Source organism: Nerophis lumbriciformis, linkage group LG18 (genome assembly GCF_033978685.3).
Source record: "Nerophis lumbriciformis linkage group LG18, RoL_Nlum_v2.1, whole genome shotgun sequence".
In the NCBI taxonomy this organism is placed as follows: domain Eukaryota; kingdom Metazoa; phylum Chordata; class Actinopteri; order Syngnathiformes; family Syngnathidae; genus Nerophis; species Nerophis lumbriciformis.
The window spans coordinates 33,688,663-33,710,000 of record NC_084565.2 but is presented as its reverse complement, the minus strand read 5'-3'; the positions used below and the strand labels follow the sequence as shown (position 1 = coordinate 33,710,000).

Sequence of the window (21,338 nt, the reverse complement as noted above, 5' to 3'; positions counted from 1 at the left end):
CTATTTTCATACAAAAGGCGCACCAAATTATAGGGCGCATTAAAGGGGTCATATCTGTTTTATTTTTTTTCTAAATTTAAAACACTTAACATGTTCTATCTACACTTCTGTTAAAATGTAATAATCACTTATTTTTCTGTTGTTTGATACTTTACATTAGTTTTGAATGATACCACAAATTCAGGTATCGATCCGATACCAAGTAGTTACAGGATCATGCATTGGTCATATTCAAAGTCCTCATGTATCCAGGGATATATTTCCTGACTTTATAAACTTGTGAATTTTTTAAAAACGAAAAAAGATTTTGTGATACAAAAAATGATCGATGTAATCAGCGTTATCGACTAGATACGCTTCTGTACTTGGTATCATTACAGTGGATGTTAGGTGTAGATCCACCCATGGCGTTTGTTTTTTAGTAACGCACATGGTAAGAAAAGGTGTTTATTTACAGTGACTCATTTGGTTAAACTGCCAATAAATACTATATTGTCCAGGAATAATACAGAAAATAAACTTGGATAGACTTGGTAGTCCGTTTCTCAGTTGTAATTCACTTTTCCACCACTTGTGGCAGCAATGACAATATCAAACAAAGAACATAAGTCATAGAAGTTTCTCAAGCGCAAAAATGTTGACTAAAGTGGTGAAGCTGTATTTTCATTTGCACTTAAATTTTATTGACAGTTTATTCAAAAAACATTGTTAATTTAGTTTGAATTTATTAATTTTAGCATTGCATAGCTGTATGTAAATACATTTTTCATCACTCTTTTGCAGTTCCGTATTTTCCGGACCGTAGGGCGCAACGGATCATAAGGCGCACTGCCGATGGGTCTTGTCAGGTCTATTTCCATACAAAAGGCATTAAAAGGGGTCATATTTATTTTTTTTCTAAATGTAAAAGACTTCATTGTGGTCTACATAACATGTACGGTAATGGTGGTTCTTTGGTCAAAATGTTGCATAGATGATGTTTTACAGATCATCTTCAAGTCGCTTTCTGACGCTTGAGGATGCGCCGTTTTGTGGGCGGTCTTATTTACGTGGCTCACCTTCGACAGCGTCTTCTCCCCGTCATCTTTGTTGTAGCGGTGTAGCGTGCAAGGACGGGAGTGGAAGAAGTGTCAAAAGATGGAGCTAACTGTTTTAATGACATTCAGACTTTACTCACAGTATGTGTGACTGCCATCATATTGCAGTCTACACTTATCTCTTATGTGTGACTACCATGTCGAGTTTTGAGAAAACGAAAGGATTTTAAGTGCGCCTTATAGTCCAAAAAATACGGTGTATTTGATTAGTATTTATTTTTTGTAATCAGCCTGACCTAAACCCCGATAATCTAAGTGTTTAACACATATTATTTGACAATGTTTATCCAGTTAAACTAAGTATGTTAGATATAATTATTGAATATGATTACAATCAAGAGTAAGATGATAAATTACCGCATTTTCCGGCGCACTTAAAATCCTTTAATTTTCTCAAAACTGGACAGTGCGCCTTATAACCCGGTGCGCCTAATGTACGGAATCATTTTGGTTGTGCTTACCGACCTCAAAGCTACTTTATTTGGTACATGGTGTAATGATAAGTGTGACCAGTAGGTGTCAGTCATGCATAAGAGATACGTGTAGACTGCAATATGATGGCAGTCACACAGATACGTTTAGACTGCAATATGACTCAAGTAAACAACACCGACATTTTATATGTTCCAGTGAAAATATAGAACGTTACACACGGCGCTCAAAAATCTATCAAAATGTTTTAGTACGACGTTGGTAAGCGATGAAGACGCACCGCTTGATAGATTTTACTTTAAAGGGGAACATTATCACAATTTCAGAAGGGTTAAAACCATTAAAAATCAGTTCCCAGTGGCTTGTTTTATTTTTCGAAGTTTTTTTCAAAATTTTACCCATCACGCAATATCCCTAAAAAAAGCTTCAAAGTGCCTGATTTTAACCATCGTTATATACACCCGTCCATTTTCCTGTGGCGTCACTATGTGTGTTTGTAATGTGTTTGAGAAAATGGCGGATTGCTTCCCGATGTGACGTCACAACGTGACGTCATTGCTCCGAGAGCGAATAATAGAAAGGCGTTTAATTCGCCAAAATTCACCCATTTAGAGTTCGGAAATCGGTTAAAAAAATATATGGTCTTTTTTTCTGCAACATCAAGGTATATATTGACGCTTACATAGGTCTGGTGATAATGTTCCCCTTTAACATACAAGTATTATTAAGGTGTGTGTATAAGGTAAGACATTATCTGACGTTTTGTTTCGCAATATTATGCAAAAGCAACTTTTCTTACCTTCAGGTACCTGCTGATCTGTATTTGGGATCTGCATAAATCCTAAAAAGTTGCGCGTGTCCACCGTAGTCCATAAGCTTTTTCTATTTCTCTATCTTGTTATGGGACATTCATCCTCTGCTGTTGCCATTTCTAATATAAAGTAGTGTAAAGTTTTTACTTATATCTGTCAGTAAACTCGCCATGAAAGCTAAAACATACCGGTGTAGTGAGTTTACATTATTCACCCGAGAAACTTTAGTTATTAGAGAGTTCCGGTCGGACGTTATTTCACGGGACACATTTCTGGCGTTGTTGTTGCACTAGTGAGCCACGAATGAGGAGATGCTGCTCTGTTATTGATTGAAGTAAAGTCTGAATGTCATTAAAACAGTTAGCTCCATCTTTTGACACTTCTATGGCGTCACATTAGTGCCAAAAATCTGAGCGCATAAAAACTATTATCGCGCGCTGATTCTCCACTTTGTGCGCGCGCGTTTTGCCTTTTTGCGCGCGTGCGGTGCCTTTCTGCACGCGCGCCGTCTCGGTCTGTGCGCTCTGTGTGTACTCCTGGCATCTCTCCTCGCGCTGTCATGTTTCTTTTTGGCACTTTGGGGGCGGGTATGCTTAGACGGCCCCTCCTTTCTGATTGGCTCTGAGCATTTTTCATATGACCAATCATTTTCCAGTGTAGCAACGTTGTAGCCATCTTACCTCGGACATCTAGCCTCAATCATTACATTGATGTCAATGGTACATGTACTAATTACATTACCATAACTTGCTCGATTTTCGACCAATTAAACGGTTTGCCTTCTTACAAATCTTATTACATGTAGATATGACATAGGATGCTGTACCTGTTGAAATTACCTCTTTCGCTTTAAAAAAAAAAAAAAAGACTTAATTGTGCAACATAGTTGTGTAGGGTCAGTGTTAGTCAGTTCTCTGATTATTTTAAACTGTTTCAGAATACATTATTAAAAGGCTATTTTTAACATTTTAAAAACAACATTCAAAGATTATTTCATTAATTTTATGGCTGAACCAAAAGAAATTCCATAAATTAGAAAACAAATTTTCAAGAAGAAGTGAAAATGTAAAATAATGTTATGGTTGGATGTTATTGCTGGTGGACCAGTTCTGGCTGAAAGATGTGATTATGGTGTTTGTTGTCTTATTATTTATTTGGGTCACATTTTGTATTACCCTGTATTGTGTTTATGTGGTATGAAATAACCATCAGCGCGCGACATTTTTTTATCCACTTCTTCCTCCGTAAATCTTGATACATATTGACGATGACCCACCCTGCTATACTTCTGATTGGCTCTGAGCATTTTTTCGCCTGACCAATCAGAAAGAAGGGGCCGTCTAAGCATACCCGCAAAGTGCCAAAACGAAACATGACAGCGCACAGACCGAGACAGCGCACGCGCAAAAGGGTGTCGCGCGCGCGCACGAAGTGGAGAATCAGCGCGCGATAACAGTTTTTATGCGCTCTGATTTTTGGCACTAATGTGACGCCATAGAAGTGTCAAAAGATGGAGCTAACTGTTTTAATGACATTCAGACTTTACTTCAATCAATAACAGAGCAGCATCTCCTCATCCGTGGCTCACTAGTGCAACAACAACGCCGGAAATGTGTCCCGTGAAAAAACGTCCGACCGGAACTCTCTAATAACTAAAGTTTCTTGGGTGAATAATGTAAACTCACTACACCGGTATGTTTTAGCGCTTTCATGGCGAGTTTACTGACATATACAAGTACCTTTACACTACTTTATATTAGAAATGGCAACAGCAGATAACAGTTTTTATGCGCTCGGATTTTTGGCGCTAATGTGACGCCATACACTTCTTCCACTCCCGTCCTTGCACGCTACACCGCTACAACAAAGATGACGGGAAGAAGACGCTGCCGAAGTTGAGCCACGTAAATAAGACCGCCCACAAAACGGCGCAACTTAAGCGACTGTCAGAAAGCGGCTTGAAGATGATCTGTAAAACATCATCTATGCAACATTTTGACCAAAGAACCACCATTACATGTTATGTCGACCACAAGATAGTGTTTTACATTTAGAAAAAAATCATACTATGACCCATTTAATGCGCCTTTTGTATGAAGAAAGACCTGAATAAACCCGCTCATCTGCAGTGCGCCTTATAATCCGGTGCGCCTTATGGTCCGGAAAATACGGTTAATCCCCTCCCATCACTCGTGCAGACACGGCTTTAATCAACCCTCTGCCATTTTTCTCCCATTTTGGGGGAAAACGCATGAATTCCTGCATCCGGCCGCCTGACAAATAGTGCACTAATCCTGCATGAGTGTGGAAGCCTTGTTGACTTCCATATCTGCGCCCAAAGGTGTGGTGTCATACTGACATGGTAATCGCATCACGCTCCTGCGAAAGACTTCGGAGGTCACTTAACTGTCATGTTCAAGGAGCCCAGCGGTGGCGGCTTTGTGACAAGTCACATTATCCTGCGAAGAAGTGCCATCAAAAGACAGGTGGCGGAGGTTCGGACGTCAGCTGGACTCTGTGAATGAGGCTGAAATGTCCACTGATCCCATTACACCTCGCCAATGCCGAGGTGTGGCATCGACACCCCTAAGATTCGCTGACTCACGCAAACTTAAGCCGTTGTCGTAGTAACTGAAAGCAAAAATAGCCACAAATGGGCCTGCAGCGATTGATTTTTTTTTAGTAATCGACTAATTTATCGGTTAGTTTGATTAAGCGACTAATCGGATAAAATGTTTTAGGTCAAATAGTCGACATACTCAATAGTTCTACTTGCGTGTTTAAAGTTACTGGCACTCAATTAGGACCGAATGTATATATATATTTTTTCTTTCATTTAGTAACGCTCATTAAGCAACGGAATTAAAATCAAAGCTTTTTTTGAACGAAAACATTTATTTGAATAATTGTTCCAGCTGTAAAACACAAGACATAAGAAGAATGAAGTACTAATGATTGTCAGACACACACTAAGTGTGGCGAAATTATTCTCTGCATTTTGGGGAAAGAATCCCCCTTGATCACCCCCTGGGAGGTGAGGGGAGCAGTGAGCAGCAGCGGTGGCCACGCCCGGGAATCATTTTGGTGATTTAACCTCCAATTCCAACCTTTGATGCTGAGTGCCAAGCAAGGAGGTAATGGCTCCTATTTTTATAGTCTTTGGTATGACTCGGCCGACAGCAGTTTGTTTGTCATGTCTGTGTGATCATGTTTTTGTTTTGGTCATGGACAGTTTTGTTTTTGGACTTTTTGTATACTTTTGTTTTGTCACCATAGGCAACCATTAGTTTTCACCTGTCCACGTCACGCACCTGTTTCACGTTTTGAGTCACGCACCTGTTTTCGTTAATCATGTCTGTAGTATTTAAGTTCATTGTTTTCAGTTTGTGTTTCTGGTGACATCCCACAATTATGCTCAACACACTCTTCATCCTCTTAGATCATGCTTCATGTCCCATGCCAAAGTAAGTTTTTGTTCCATGTTTATAGTCTTTTTGGTTTCATAGTTAGTTCTCCGCCATAGTGCGCGCCTTTCGTTTACTTCTTTTTGTTTTAGTAATTATAGAATAAAATTATGTACTTGCATTCCCGTCTCGCCCGAGCCAATTTTCCGTTGCATTCCGGAAAAGCAAACACCCAGGACCAAGTCATGACATTGTTGACGTTTTGACTACAATGCCAATGCAAATATTTCTTCTGGTGGCTAAAAAATACTAAACCAAAAATGATTAGTTATTTGCTGTGGTCAAGATCAAGTTAAGCTTTTATTGTGTAACATAGTTTGCATTGAACAGGATGTCACTTAGTGCACATTTAAAAATATATAGGTAATGGATGCATTTTGTTAGTTACTGTGGTCGTATCAAGGTTTAGCCTTTATTTAAGAAAACTTAAAAAAAAAATATATAATAATTAAAATTAAGTATTTTGTAGTTAACTTTGCTCTGGACAGGAAGTCGCTGTATGCACATTTAAAACATATATGGAATAGATGCATTAGTTACTGTGGTTGAATCCAGGTCAAGCCTTTATTTTGTAGCTTACTTTGCATTGAACGGGAAGTCCCTGTATGAACATTTAAAAAATATAGGTAATGGATGCATTTGTTAGTTACTGTGGTCGAATCAAAGTTAAGCCTTTATTTTGTAGCTTACTTTGCACTAAACAGGAAGTCACTTTATGCACATTTAAACTATATATGTAATAGATGCACTTTGTTCGTTACTGTGGTCGAATCCAGGTTAAGCCTTTATTTTGACGCTTACTTTGCACTGAACAGGAAGTCGCTGTGTGCACATTTAAAAACATATAGGTAATGGATGCATTTTGTTAGTTACTGTGGTCAAATCCAGGTCAAGCCTTTATTTTGTAGCTTACTTTGCATTGAACGGGAAGTCACTGTGCACACATTTAAAAAATGTACATATAATGGATGCATTTTGTTAGTTACTGTAGTCAAATCAGGTTAAGCTTTATTTTGTTGCTTACTTTGCACTGAACAGGAAGTCCTTGTATTAACATTTAAAAAATATAGGTAATGGATGCATTTGTTAGTTACTGTGGTCAAATCAAAGTTAAGCCTTTATTTTGTAGCTTACTTTTCACTAAACAGGAAGTCACTTTATGCACATTTAAACAATATATGTAAGATATGCATTTGTTAGTTACTGGAGTTGAATCCATGTAAAGTCTTTATCTTGTCGCTTACTTTGTACTTAAGAGGAAGTTTCTGCACATTTAAAGAATATATGTAATTGTTAGATACTGTGGTCGAATCCAGGTTAAGCCTTTATTTTGACGCTTACTTTGCACTGAACAGGAAGTAGCTGTGTGCACATTTAAAAACATATAGGTAATGGATGCATTTTGTTAGTTACTGTGGTCAAATCAAAGTTCAGCCTTTATTTTGTAGCTTACTTTGGACAAAACAGGAAGTCACTTTATGCACATTTAAACAATATATGTAATGCATGCATTTGTTAGTTACTGTAGTTGAATCCATGTAAAGTCTTTGTCTTGTCGCTTACTTTGCACTTAAGAGGAAGTTTCTGCACATTTAAAGAATATATGTAATTGTTAGTTACTGTGGTCGAATCCAGGTTAAGCCTTTATTTTGAAGCTTACTGTGCACTGAACAGGGCGTCGCTGTGTGCACATTTAAAAACATAGGTTATGGATGCATTTTGTTAGTTACTGTAGTCAAATCAGGTTAAGCTTTATTTTGTTGCTTACTTTGCACTAAAACAGGAAGTCCCTGTATGAACATTTAAAAAACATAGGTAATGGATACATTTGTTAGTTACTGTGGTCAAATCAAAGTTAAGCCTTTATTTTGTAGCTTACTTTGCACTAAACAGGAAGTCACTTTATTTCATTTTTAAACAATAAATGTAATATATGCAACTGAATCCATGTAAAGTCTTTATCTTGTAGCTTACTTTGCACTTAAGAGGAAGTAACTGCACATTTAAAAAATAGATGGATTTTGTTAGTTACTGTGGTCGAATCCAGGTTAAACCTGTATTTTGTAGCTTACTTTGCACTGAACAGGAAATCCCTGTGTGCACATTAAAAAAGAAAATATAGGTAATAGATGCATTTTGTTACTGTGGTCGTATCAAGGTTAAGCCTTTATTTTGTAGCGTTGGATGGACTTTGCATTGAACAGGAAGTCGCTGTGTGCACATTAAAAAAAAAAAATAGTAATAGACGCATTTTGTTAGTTACTGTGGTCGAATCCAGGTCAAGCCTTTATTTTGCACTGAACAGAAAATCACTATGTGAACATTTCAAAACTTTGACAAAAAAATTAGGGAAGCATTTTGTTAGTTGCTGCGCTAGAATCCAGGTTAAGCCTTTATTTTGTAGTTTACTTTGCACTGAACAGAAAATCACTGTGTGAACATTTAAAAAATATATGTTATGGATGTATTTGTTAGTTACTGTGGTCGAATCAAAGTTCAGCCTTTATTTTTTTTTAGCTTACTTTGCATTGAACAGGAAGTCACTGTGCACCTATTTAAAAAAATAGCATTTTGTTAGTTGCTGCGCTAGAATCCAGGGTAAGTATTTTGTCGCTTACTTTGCACTGAACAGGAAGTCACTGTGTGCACATTTAAAAAAATATGTGTTATGGATGTATTTGTTAGTTACTGTGGTCGAATCAAAGTTCAGCCTTTATTTTTTTTAGCTTACTTTGCATTGAACAGGAAGTCAACGTGCACCTATTTAAAAAAATAGCATTTTGTTAGTTGCTTCGCTAGAATCCAGGGTAAGTATTTTGTCGCTTACTTTGCACTGAACAGGAAGTCACTGTGTGCACATTTAAAAAAATATGTTATGGATGCATTTGTTAGTTACTGTGGTATAATACAGGTTAAACTTTTATTTTGTAGCTTACTTTGCACTGAACAGGAAATCACTGTGTGCACATTAAAAAATAAAATATAGGTAATAGATGCATTTTGTTACTGTGGTCGTATCAAGGTTATTTTGTAGCTTTGGATGGACTTTGCATTGAACAGGAAGTCGCTGTGTGCACATTTAAAATAAATAGAAAATAGTAATAGATGCATTTTGTTAGTTACTGTGGTCGAATCCAGGTCAAGCCTTTATTTTGTAGTTTACTTTGCGCTGAACAGGAAGTCACTGTGTGCCACATTTAAAAACTTTGACATAAAAAATGAGAGAAGCATTTTGTCAGTTGCTGCGCTAGAATCCAGGGTAAGTATTTTGTCACTTACTTTGCACTGAACAGGAAGTCGTGTACATTTCAATGATGTGTTACTGGACAGTATTTACTGTATGTCGCTGATCTTACATTAGCGTAGTAATAATGATGACGTTGGCAATACTTCAACACATAATCCGGCATGTTCTTCGCAGAAAGGACCCCTTTGGGCGGCAAATTTCATAAACGGACAGAACACAGGGACTTGATGACTTCGTCGACATAAACGGCGCAGACTTAAGCGAGTTATGTAACCTTCCGCCGCATTCCGCAGGTGCGCTTGAGGGTGCAGGCAGTGTAGATTTACAGTTTATAGCCGAGACAGCAAGCACTCATCCCCGTCACTTTTGGACTATTGCTTCATTTGAGGTGTGTGCTCGGGCGATCAAAGCCTTCCTCCGGGCCGAGTTGGCCTCCACCCTCCACCCTCTCCTTCTTTGAAGCCATCCTTGTGTTATGAGAACTTCCTCACGTCGACGGCACGCGCAGATGAAAGCTGCAACGCTCAAAAGTGGCCTACTTCAAAAAGGTGTCAGAAGGGGAAAAAAAAAAATAGCTGCCTCATTTCCAGTTGGAAGTGTGGACCCTCCATTGCAGGTGGAGTCCATAACCTGCCCTGAAAGATACACTATATTACCAAAAGAATTTGGCCACCCATCTAAATGATGAGAATCATGTGTCCTAATCACTTGGCCCGGCCACAGGTGTATAAAATAAAGCACTTAGGCATGGAGACTGTCTCTACAAACATTTGTGAAAGAATGGGCCAAAGTCAACTGTCTGCTTTATTATAAGAAAATGGAAGAGTTTGGGAACAACAGCAACTCAGCCACCAAGTTGTAGGCCATGTAAACTGACAGAGAGGGGTCAGCGCATAGTGCAAAGTCTGCACAGTCAGTTGCTACAGAGCTCCAAACTTCATGTGACCTTCCAATTAGCCCACGTACAGTACGCAGAGAGCTTCATGGAATGGGTTTCCATGGCCGAGCAGCCGTGTCTAAGCCATTCATCACCAAGTCCAATGCAAAGCGTGGGATGCAGTGGTGTAAAGCACGTCGCCACTGGACTTTAGAGCAGTAGAGCCGCCTTCTCTGGAGTGATGAATCACGCTTTTCCATCTGGCAATCTGATGGACGAGTCTGGGTTTGGAGGTTGCCAGGAGAAAGGTACATTTCGGACTGCATTGTGCCAAGTGTGAAATTTGGTGGAGGAGGAATTATGGTGTGGGGTTGTTTTTCAGGAGTTGGGCTTGGCCCCTTAGTTCCAGTGAAAGGAACTTTGAATGCTCCAGGATACCAAAACATTTTGGACAATTCCACGCTCACAACCTTGTGGGAACAGTTTGGAGCGGGCCCCTTCCTCTTCCAACATGACTGTGCACCAGTGCACAAAGCAATGTCCATAAAGACATGGATGACAGAGTCTGGTGTGAATGAACTTGACTGGCCTGCGCAGAGTCCTGACCAGAACCCGATAGAACACCTTTGGGATGAATTAGAAGGGAGACTGAGAGCCAGGCCTTCTTGACCCAACATCAGTGTGTGACCTCACCAATGCGCTTTTGGAAGAATGGTGGAAAATTCCAATAAACACACTGCGCAACCTTGTGGACAGCCTTCTGGCCCTCTGATGGACGAGTCTGGGTTTGGAGGTTGCCAGGAGAACGGTACATTTCGGACTGCATTGTGCCAAGTGTAAAATTTGGTGGAGGAGGAATTATGGTGTGGGGTTGTTTATCAGGTAGTTGGGCTTGGCCCCTTAGTTCCAGTGAAAGGATATGTCGGAGGCAGATATTTACATATATCCGAATTTAAGTGTTACTTCTTTTTATTTCATAATCATATTACAAAACAGCTAGTGTTTTTCTTCCAATTGTGGTCTTTTGGTTGTCTGCAAAACTGTGTGCTTAACCTCGAGTGAGGAATGTAGAAAGAGAGATCATGGGCATGTGTTTTGGCTAGAGAGACATGACTGCCAGGGTGGGAGGAAGGGAGACTTAAGAGGGAAGAGGGTTTTGTCGGGGGGGGGGGGGGGGGGGGGCAGACCATCTTAGCGGCGCGATTGAATGTTCTATGCTGGACTGGTCTCAATGTATATATGCAAAGCTTTGCAAATATATTACAAAATACATATTCTGTCTCTGGTGGTTTTTCAACTCAGCTTTAAGTGTCGTAAAGAGCTTGGGAGCGACTTGTGACTTGAATTCCCTGGGAGGAACAACTGGTCCAAAACGCAACAGATACCAAAACATTTTGGACAATTCTACGCTCCCAACCTTGTGGGAACAGTTTGGAGCGGGCCCCTTTCCTCTTCCAACATGACTGTGCACCAGTCCACAAAGCAAGGTCTATAATGTCATGTCTGTGTGATCATGTTTTTGTGTTAGTCATGTTCTGTTTTGTTTTTGGACTTTTTGTGCACTTTTGTTTTGTTTTGTCACCATAGTTACCCATTAGTTTCACCTGTCATGTCACGCACCTGTTTTGAGTCACGCACCTGTTGTTAATCATGTCTGTTTTATTTAAGCTTTTCATTTTCTGTTGTTCGTCCTGGTGTCATATCTTTTCTAAACCTGCTATCCCCTCGTTTCAAGCCCTGTTCACGATCCCATGCCACAGTAAGTGTTTTTATTTCGTGTTCAGTTTCTGCCTTTGTGCAAGTTTTGTTTTCATTTCATAGTTTGTTCTCCGCCATTGTGCGCGCCTTTCGTTTATTCCTTTTTTTTGATAATAATAAATAAATCATGTACCCACCTTCAAGCCATGTCCGATCCAAATTCTCTTGCATCTTGGGAAAACAAAAACTCCATAGTCCAAGTCTTGACACAAAGAGTCTGGTGTGGATGAACTTGACTGGCCTGCGCAGAGTCCTGACCAGAGCCCGATAGAACACCTTTGGGATGAATTAGAGATTTCTCGACCAACGTCAGTGTGTGACCTTAGCCTCTTAGTTCCAGTGAAAAGGAACTTTGAATGTTCCAGGATACCAAAACATTTTGGACATTTTCCAAAAGAAGAGTTCAACTCTTCCCAGAAGAGTTGAAGCTGTAACAGCTGCAAAAGGTGGACCCACATCATTTTGGACCCTGGATGGCAATTCAAGTTCATATGTGAGTCAAGGCAGGTGGCCAAATACTTTTGGCAATATAGTGTATGAGGAACTAACAAACACACACCAGTTTAGAAGGGAATTTAAAATGAACAATTCAAGTCTCAGGTGTCCTCCACTTGGCTGCAGTGCAGAGTTAAAAAGGTAAATAACGGTAATTTAGTTCTTTATGGCCCATTGTAAGCATCTCCAGGAGGTCCAACTAAAGTTCTGCTCCGGGTTGGATTAGAGCCAAAGAAGCACAATGAAGCACCAAACAAAAATGTACGTTTCGTCCGCAGGCTAATGGTAATGTCAGCGGGGTGCTCACGCGGTCATAAATCACAGGCAGCCGAATAAATAGTTGGCATGTTGCTGTTATCGTAATTTCTCCCTAATTAAATGGGCAGGGCTAAACCCAGATTAATGTGCCCTGTTTGTCGGCGGGGCCAATGTGGCGTGTCGATGCAGGGTAAATGCAATTAATAACGTTAATTAGGCTTTTTAAACGAGGCCTGATGTTACAAGGTAAAAAAAAAAACTGATGGCTTTTATCGAACAACAATAAATTCTGTGCCCGTCGAGGCAGATGGCCGCCAACCTCCGCGAAAGGTTTTAATCAAAGGATTCTCCTTCATGAGGGAATCGATAAAAACAGCGTGGCTTTATTTATTTATTTGTTGTTGTTTTTTACAAAGCACTTAGAAGTGCACATGTGCGAGGAAAGCCCAACCTCAGCACTTTTCATCTAATGCAGGGCGTAATCAAAAGTTGAGACTCGCTCACTAAAAGCAACATTTTTTGTGTAACGCCAATTTTTAGTCAGTTTAATTAATCATGATGAAATACCATTTCTTTTTCTATATGGCACGAGCAAAGTGACTCTAGGAAGAAGGGAATATATACACTATATTGCCAAAAGTATTTGGCCACCTTGCCTTGACTCACACATGAACTTGAAGTGCCATCCCATTCCTAACCCATAGGGTTCAATATGATGTCGGTCCAGCTTCAACTCTTCTGGGAAGGCTGTCCACAAGGTTGCGGAGTGTGTTTAGAGTAATTTTTCCACCATTCTTCCAAAAGCGCATTGGTCGGGCCCGCGTATTTGGCAGGTGCTAGTCCCAAGTGTCCCAATACTTTTGTCCAGTTTTAGTCCTAAGTGTCCCAATACTTTTGTCCAGTGTAGGTGTCCCAATACTTTTGTCCAGTGGTAGTCCTAAGTGTCCCAATACTTTTGTCCAGTGTAAGTGTCCCAATACTTTTGTCCAGTGTAAGTGTCCCAAAACTTTTGTCCAGTGGTAGTCCTAAGTGTCCCAATACTTTTGTCTACTATTAGTCCGAAGTGTCCCAATACTTTTGTTCAGTGGTAGTCCTAAGTGTCCCAATACTTTTGTCTACTATTAGTCCGAAGTGTCCCAATACTTTTGTCAAGTTGTAGTCCTAAGTGTCCCAATACTTTTGTCAAGTTGTAGTCCTAAGTGTCCCAATACTTTTGTCCAGTGGTAGTCCTAAGTGTCCCAATACTTTTGTCTACTATTAGTCCTAAGTGTCCCAATACTTTTGTCTACTATTAGTCCGAAGTGTCCCAATACTTTTGTTCAGTGGTAGTCCTAAGTGTCCCAATACTTTTGTCAAGTTGTAGTCCTAAGTGTCCCAATGTTGGGTCGAGAAGGCCTGGCTCTCAGTCTCCGTTCGAATTCATCCCAAAGGTGTTCTATTGGGTTCAGGTCAGGACTCTGCGCAGGCCAGTCAAGTTCATCCACACCAGACTCTTTATGGACCTTGCTTTGTGCACTGGTGCACAGTCATGTATTGAGTTTGAGTTTGAGTTTATTTCGAACATGCAAGTATACAACATGATACATCACAATCTCCAGTTTCTCTTTTCAACATGTTCGAAAAGGAGTAGGAAGAAGCAGAGCTTATTTAATCCAACCCCTTTTCTTTTACATAACAGTTGCTAAAACTTTTGTTCACTTCCTGTTCTCAATTTATTCACAATATACTCCATAAGTAATCACAATAAAAATAAGTAAATAAATAATAATTGGTGAAGTAAGTTACATTTCATATGTTGAAATAAGTAAGATTATTTTGTGAGTGAAAGAATGGATGAGTTAAATAAATTCAGAATGTTTATCATGGTTCTTCTTCTTTGTACTTTGTAAACACTTTAAGTTTGAAGAGTTTCTTGAAGTGGATCATATTAGTACATTGTTTGATTGCTTTGCTTAATCCATTCCATAATTTAATTCCACATACTGATATACTGAAGGTCTTAAGTGTTGTACGTGCATACAAATGTTTTAAATTACATTTCTCCCTGAGATTATATTTCTCCTCTTTTTTTGAGAAGAATTGTTGTATATTCTTGGGTAGCAGGTTATAGTTTGCTTTGTGTATAATTTTAGCTGTTTGCAAATTCACTATGTCGTAGAATTTCAGAATCTTTGATTCAATAAATAAAGGATTTGTGTGTTCTCTATATCCAACATTATGTAATATTCTAACTGATCTTTTTTGTAACACCGTTAATGAATGAAGTGTACTTTTGTAATTATTTCCCCATATTTCTACACAGTAACTCAGATATGGTAACACTAGTGAGCAGTAGAGAATATGAAGTGATTTTTTGTCTAGAACATGTTTTGCTTTATTCATTATTGACGTATTTCTTGCTACTTTATGTTGTATATTTTTTACGTGAGATTTCCAGTTCAATTTATCATCAATCATTATACCTAGAAATTTGGTTTCATTTACTCTTTCAATTTCTATTCCGTCTATTTGTATTTGTGTTTGACTTTCTCTTCTACTGTTACCAAATAGCATTATTTTAGTTTTACTGAGATTCAACGATAGTCTGTTTTTGTCAAACCATCTTTTTAATTTGTTAATTTCTTCTGTTATTATTTGTAGTATCTTCTGTGTGTTCTCTCCTGAACAAAACGCTGTTGTATCATCCGCAAATAATACTAACTTTAAATCTTTTGTAACTTTACAAATGTCATTTATATATAGATTGAATAATTTAGGTCCTAGTATTGATCCCTGAGGTACACCACAGGATATATTTAGCGTTGTAGAGGTGTGTTCGCCTACCTTCACGTATTGTTTCCTGTTCATTAGATAACTTCTTATCCAGTTTAAGACTAACCCTCTGATGCCATATCGTTCTGGTTTTTTGATTAAAATATTGTGATTAATTGTGTCAAATGCTTTAGTTAGATCCATAAAAACTGCTGCCGCACATTTTTTACTATCTATTGCATTGGTAATTTCTTCTGTAATTTCAATTAAAGCCATCGAAGTTGAAACATTAGCTCTGTATCCATATTGATTTTCTTCGAGTATTCTATTTTTATTTATGAAACTCTCTAATCTGTTATTGAACAGTTTTTCAATGATTTTAGAAAATTGTGGAAGTAAGGAAACAGGTCTATAGTTTGTAAATTGATGTTTGTCGCCAGTCTTGTAAATTGGTGCAACTTTAGCTATTTTCATTTTGTTTGGAAATGTACCTGTTTGAAATGATAGGTTACTAATATACATTAATGGTCCTGAGATCTCTTCAATAACCTTTTTTTATCGTTTCCATATCAATTTCATTACAATCAGTTGAAGTCTTGGATTTACATTTTTTCACGATTGTAACTATTTCCTCCTGTGTCACATTACTGAGGAACATGGAGTTGGGATTTCGCTCTATGGTATCATTATAGTCCTCAATTGAAACTGGGTCTGGAATCATTTCTTCCAATTTTGGTCCAATATTTACAAAATAATTATTGAAACTTTCAACTACTTCCTTTATGTTGTCATTTTTTTTTATTTCAGTCTAAGAAGTATTGAGGGTAGTCCCTCTTAGTGCCATTTTTAATAATGCTATTGAAGATGCTCCATGTTGCTCTCATATTATTTTTGTTCCTGTCCAATAATTCACTGTAATATTCTTTTCTACATGATCATAGTATGTATGTTAACTTGTTTTTATACTTTTTGTACTTAATTTCTGCCTCTGTAGTTATTTGTGCTATAAATTTCCTATATAGTGTATTCTTCTTCTTTTGTCATCCATGGTTGATTATTCTTTCTCTGCTTATTACTGAGTTGTATCCATGGACAATGTTTGTTATAAAGTATTATGAACTTGTTTAAGAAATGTTCATATGCTACATCAACCTCATTTTCATTGTACACATGTAGGAAGAGGAAGGGGTCCGCTCCAAACTGTTCCCACAAGGTTGGGAGCGTGGAATTGTCCAAAATGTTTTGGTATCCTGGAGCATTCAAAGTTCCTTTCACTGGAACTAAGGAGCCAAGCCCAACTCCTGGAAAACAACCCCACACCATAATTCCTCCTCCACCAAATTTCACACTCGGCACAATGCAGTCCAAAATGTACCGTTCTCCTGGCAACGTCCATCAGATTGCCAGATGGAAAAGTGTGATTAATCAGTCCAGAGAAGGCGTCTCCACTGCTCTAGAGTCCAGTGGCGACGTGCTTTACACCACTGCATCCCACGCTTTGCATTGGACTTGGTGATGTATGGCTTAGATGCAGCTGCACGGCCATTGAAACCCATTCCATGAAACTCTCTGCGTACTGTACGTGGGCTAATTGGAAGATCACATGAAGTTTGGAGCTCTGTAGCAACTGACTGTGCAGAAAATCTTTGCACTATCCGCTGACCCCATATTTAAGAGCGAGGAAATTTCACGACTGGATTTATTGCACATGTGGCATCCACGCTGGAAATCACTGAGAGCGGCCCATTCTTTCACAAATGTTTGTAGAAACAGTCTCCATGCCTAAGTGCTTGATTTTATACACCTGTGGCCGGGCCAAGTGATTAGGACACCTGATTCTCATCATTTGAATGGGTGGCCGAATACTTTTGGGCATGTGCTTACAAGGGTTGTACGGTAGGTATACCGGTACTAGTATAGTATTGCAGTACTAATGAATCAAAAACGGTATTATGAAAAATAAGAATACTGGCATTTCTCAAAAGCAGTATAGTACCGTTTTTAATTCATTAGTACCGCGGTACTTTATTAGTATCGGTATACCGTACAATCCTAGTATGCACTTACGGGGCCGCCCGTTCCTCCTCGTACGCACGTCACGAGGAAGGGCTCCAGTTTTTGCGTATGTAAAATATCAACTGACTGACAGGGCACGTCATATGAAAATTGGCTGCAAACGTATTCCGAGCCCCTTCCTGCTCCGTCACTGATAGGAATATAATGGTATAGACATCCTCAAAACATGCAGTAGGAAGTGGGAATTCATATGGACCCCCGGTCACAATTTACCTGACACATGAAATGTGACAAATTGGGGGTTGTATTACTGCCATCTGGCGGCTAAAGTGGATAAAGTGTTGAATGGGGGTCACCCACATATGCGGTCCTCTCCAAGGTTTCTCATAGTCATTTACATCGACGTCCCACTGACTTGTGAGTTTTTCCTTGCCCTTATGTGGGCTCTGAACCGAGGATGTCGTTGTGGCTTGTGCAGCCCTTTGAGACACTTGTATTTTAGGGCTATATAAATAAACATTGATTGATTGAATATCTTGATATGTGATTTGTGGCAATTCCAACTTTGCCCACATGTAGAGTGGCGCTTTCTGTCATTTTCAGCAGACCGCATTGCAAAACATGATTAACCCGCCCACCATCCTCTCAGCAATGGGGCCATATGAATCCCTTCCCGGCTGTAGATCAACACACAGTATATTGAGCTATTTAGCAAAATGGTGTAATAGTATTTTTTTTCTTTCTGTATTAGAAAAATTATGATGATGAAAAGATATGATTGAGTAAAATGATGTCTTCATTTAAAACCAGTGAAGTTGGCATGTTGTGTAAATGGTAAATAAATGTTCAACCTATATTCAATTGAATAGACTGCAAAGTTAAACTGGTAAACTTTGTTATTTTTTTGCAAATATTAGCTTATTTGGAATTTGATGCCTGCAACAGGCTTCAAAAAAGCTGGCACAAGTGGAAAAAAAGACTGAGAATGTTGAGGAATGCTCATCTAACACTTATTTGGAACATCCCACAGGTGAACAGGCTAATTGGGAACAGGTGGGTGCCATGATTGGGTATAAAAGCAGCTTCCATGAAATGCTCAGTCATTCACAAACAAAGACGGGGCGAGGGTCACCACTTTGTGAACAAATGCGTGAGCAAAATTGTCCAACAGTTTAAAAACAACATTTCTCAACCAGCTATTGCAAGGAATTTAGGGATTTCACCATCTATGGTCTGTAATATCATCAAAAGGTTCAGAGAATCTGGAGAAATCACTGCACGTAAGCGATGATATTACGGACCTTCGATCCCTCAGGCGGTACTGCATCAAAAAGCGACATGAGTGTGTAAAGGATATCACCACATGGGCTCAGGAACACTTCAGAAAACCACTGTCAGTAACTACAGTCCGTCACCAAGTTAAAACTCTACTATGCAAAGCCAAAGCTGTTTATCAACAACACCCAGAAACGCAAAATAGTGTAATATCCAATCATATTTGTTTTCTTTCCGTATGAAAACATTTTTTTAAAATCATTATGATGAAAAGATGTGACTGAGTAAAATTGTGTTTTTATTATTGGTTTATTATGACTTTGTAATCGCAAACATCGAAAGTCAATTTGGGAGAATAGGGGGCAGATATAAGTATTTAAATTATTTCCGATCCTTTTCATTCATAATTTACTTTAAAGTTATGTTTTGTTTTTATTCCTTTGATTTTTATGAATGAAATATAGGATAGGACTTTATTGTCATTGCACAAGTACAACGGAACTATGTTTTCAGCACAAACCCGTTCAAGATTAGACAAACAAACAGTGTACAGGGTTACAGAACAGGAACACTGATGGGTCGCCAAAGGCGCCCCGTAAAAGATAAAAAGGTAAAACACTGGGGAAGAAGATGAGTAAAAAAATACAATCTAGACTGGGCTCCTAAGGGGGCCTAGTCTGGAGTGGGGAAAAACCTCCATGCCATGCACACATAAACATGTTACATTTAATCACGACAACTCGCAACAGAGGGGCGGGGAGTTGGGACCCTGGAGGTCGACTGCTGCTATGAAGCGCTGCCAGCCGTCCATCACCCCAAGAGGAAACAAGCGGTGGAGGCGTGGGAGGGAGGGTGTGTGTTTATGTGCCCATTGTCTTGGGTGTGATGATGTAATGTTCATAGACTGAGGCCGATCTGCAAGCAAGCAAAAGTTTGACTCCAGGTGTCATTGAGGAGGGAGGGAGGTCAAAAGCATCCATCATTGAAGTGTCCTCGGGGGTGTTTTCAGAACAAGCCATTCGAGGGAGTCGATTAGGAGGTTTGTTTTCCGCGAGCAGACAATACAATGACTTGTCTGTTCTATTCGTCCATGCTGGCTGCTCTCATATTCAATTTTCCTTTTCAGCAAGCTTCTCCATGATGTGATCCATCTTGCGATTCAGTTCAGAAATCGCCCCAGACAGCCCGGCCCAATCCTTCCATTGCGACGAACAGCCTTTGGGCTCCTTGAGTTGCTGCCATCGTCTTACGAATTTGACGATACACCAGAGAAATGCCCAGATATTTATAAGATTATACAAATATATAATTTATCTGAATATCTCACTCATCAGTTTAGTTTTTGCAGCTGAGATAGGCGACCCCGAAAAAGGGACAAGCGGTAAAAAATTGGATGGATGGAGCTAGAATTTTTTTTTTTTTTTTTAAATAAGCTGCTAAAAATGGCCACACCGGTCATCCCTGTCTTGAGGGTGAAGGGTTAAACCGTCTTTGTCCTGTCAGTCAGTAATTGAAAGTCTGCTACAACAGCTTTTAACAGAAAGCAAGATGGCAGCGATAGCTACGGGTCAAAGTTCAAGTCATCTCGCGTCTGCTCACCTCCGCCATACATTTGTCTCATGTCGGCGCTCTGCCCGTATCTGATCCAAAAATGCCAGCAGGGGTCAGAGGTCGCACGTACGCCCTATTCGATGCCAACGTAGCCGGGGGGGATCCGCAATGTTTGCTTTGATGCAATTATCGCCACACGACGAGGGCCAATCAGTAGGCTGTAATTTACATTTTTCTGGCGACGCGGCGAAGCCGCGGGTGCCGGAGGCAAAAAGTGTCTGTCAGAAAGTCTCCTCCAATGCTAAAGTGCCACTCAAATATTAAGCCTGGCACCGCTAAGTGAGGCGCTAATGCAAGATAATCACACGTCTACTAATACGCTCCTTTTTTGGTCCGCAGGACGCCGCCGCCAAACCGGCAGGGAGAACAAAGCGGCTAAAAAGCAAGAAGACAAAATGATCAATTGGAAGAAAAAAAAAAAAAGACTTTTAAGTGCTTTGTTTTATTCAACAAAAACTTCCAATTGAGAGCCTCTCACTAGGATATTAAAACATACAGTTCATGTTCATATTTCAGCTCAACGCCACACCGAGTTTGTGTTTTTTTTTTGTACTGGTACAAACTCCATGAAATGAACAAAGAAGAAATATTTACATAATTAAGTCCTCGTGTTTGGGGAAAGAATAGAAAAAGTCAGATTTGTTCGAGAGGAAAAATTTGTAATATTTGGAAAATAGAGTTTCTTTAAAATCTTTCAAAAATTACTATAAAAGTTTTTATTTTTGGGAATACATTTCTATATTTTATGATTTTTTACTGTAGTACGACAAAAAAAAAAATCATACTATTAAGGAAAGAAAATAAAAAAAATTTTAATTGAAAGTTTTCCGAGGTGAAAATATTTTAATATTACAATAAAAAAATTAACAGAAATATGACAGTCAGATTATTTTTTTTTTGAGAAAAGAATAGCAAAAGTACACAAAAACTTTATTATTTTTTTTAAGAGAGAGAGAAAAAAGTATGGAAAAAAAAAAGTCCAAAAGTAAAAATAGAAATAAGTATTACTCAAACAGTAAGATTACTACAAGAAATGTTAAAAAAAAATCACTTTACAAGAAAATATTTGGGGTATAAAATCATATTTCAAAAGAAAAATTGTAACGCAGAAAAAATAAATAAAGTAAACTTACTATAAAAAGTTTTTTTATTTTTGGGAATACATTTCTATATTTTATGATTTTTTACTGTAGTACGACAAAAAAAAATCATACTATTAGGGAAAGAAAATTGTCAATACAAAAA

At 38.8% G+C, this 21,338-nt stretch overlaps 1 protein-coding gene across 1 annotated transcript in view; it reads left to right on the top strand.

Moving 5' to 3' along the window:
• Window positions 1-20,865, top strand: part of impact (impact RWD domain protein) — an 88,281-nt gene extending 67,416 nt beyond the window's left edge. Inside the window, exon 11 of the mRNA XM_061978171.2 lies at window positions 20,433-20,865. Within this exon, the coding sequence (XP_061834155.2) occupies window positions 20,433-20,492 (60 nt within the window). The 3' untranslated portion in view covers window positions 20,493-20,865. The remainder of the gene's footprint in view (window positions 1-20,432) is intronic.
• Window positions 20,866-21,338: the final 473 nt, after the last annotated feature.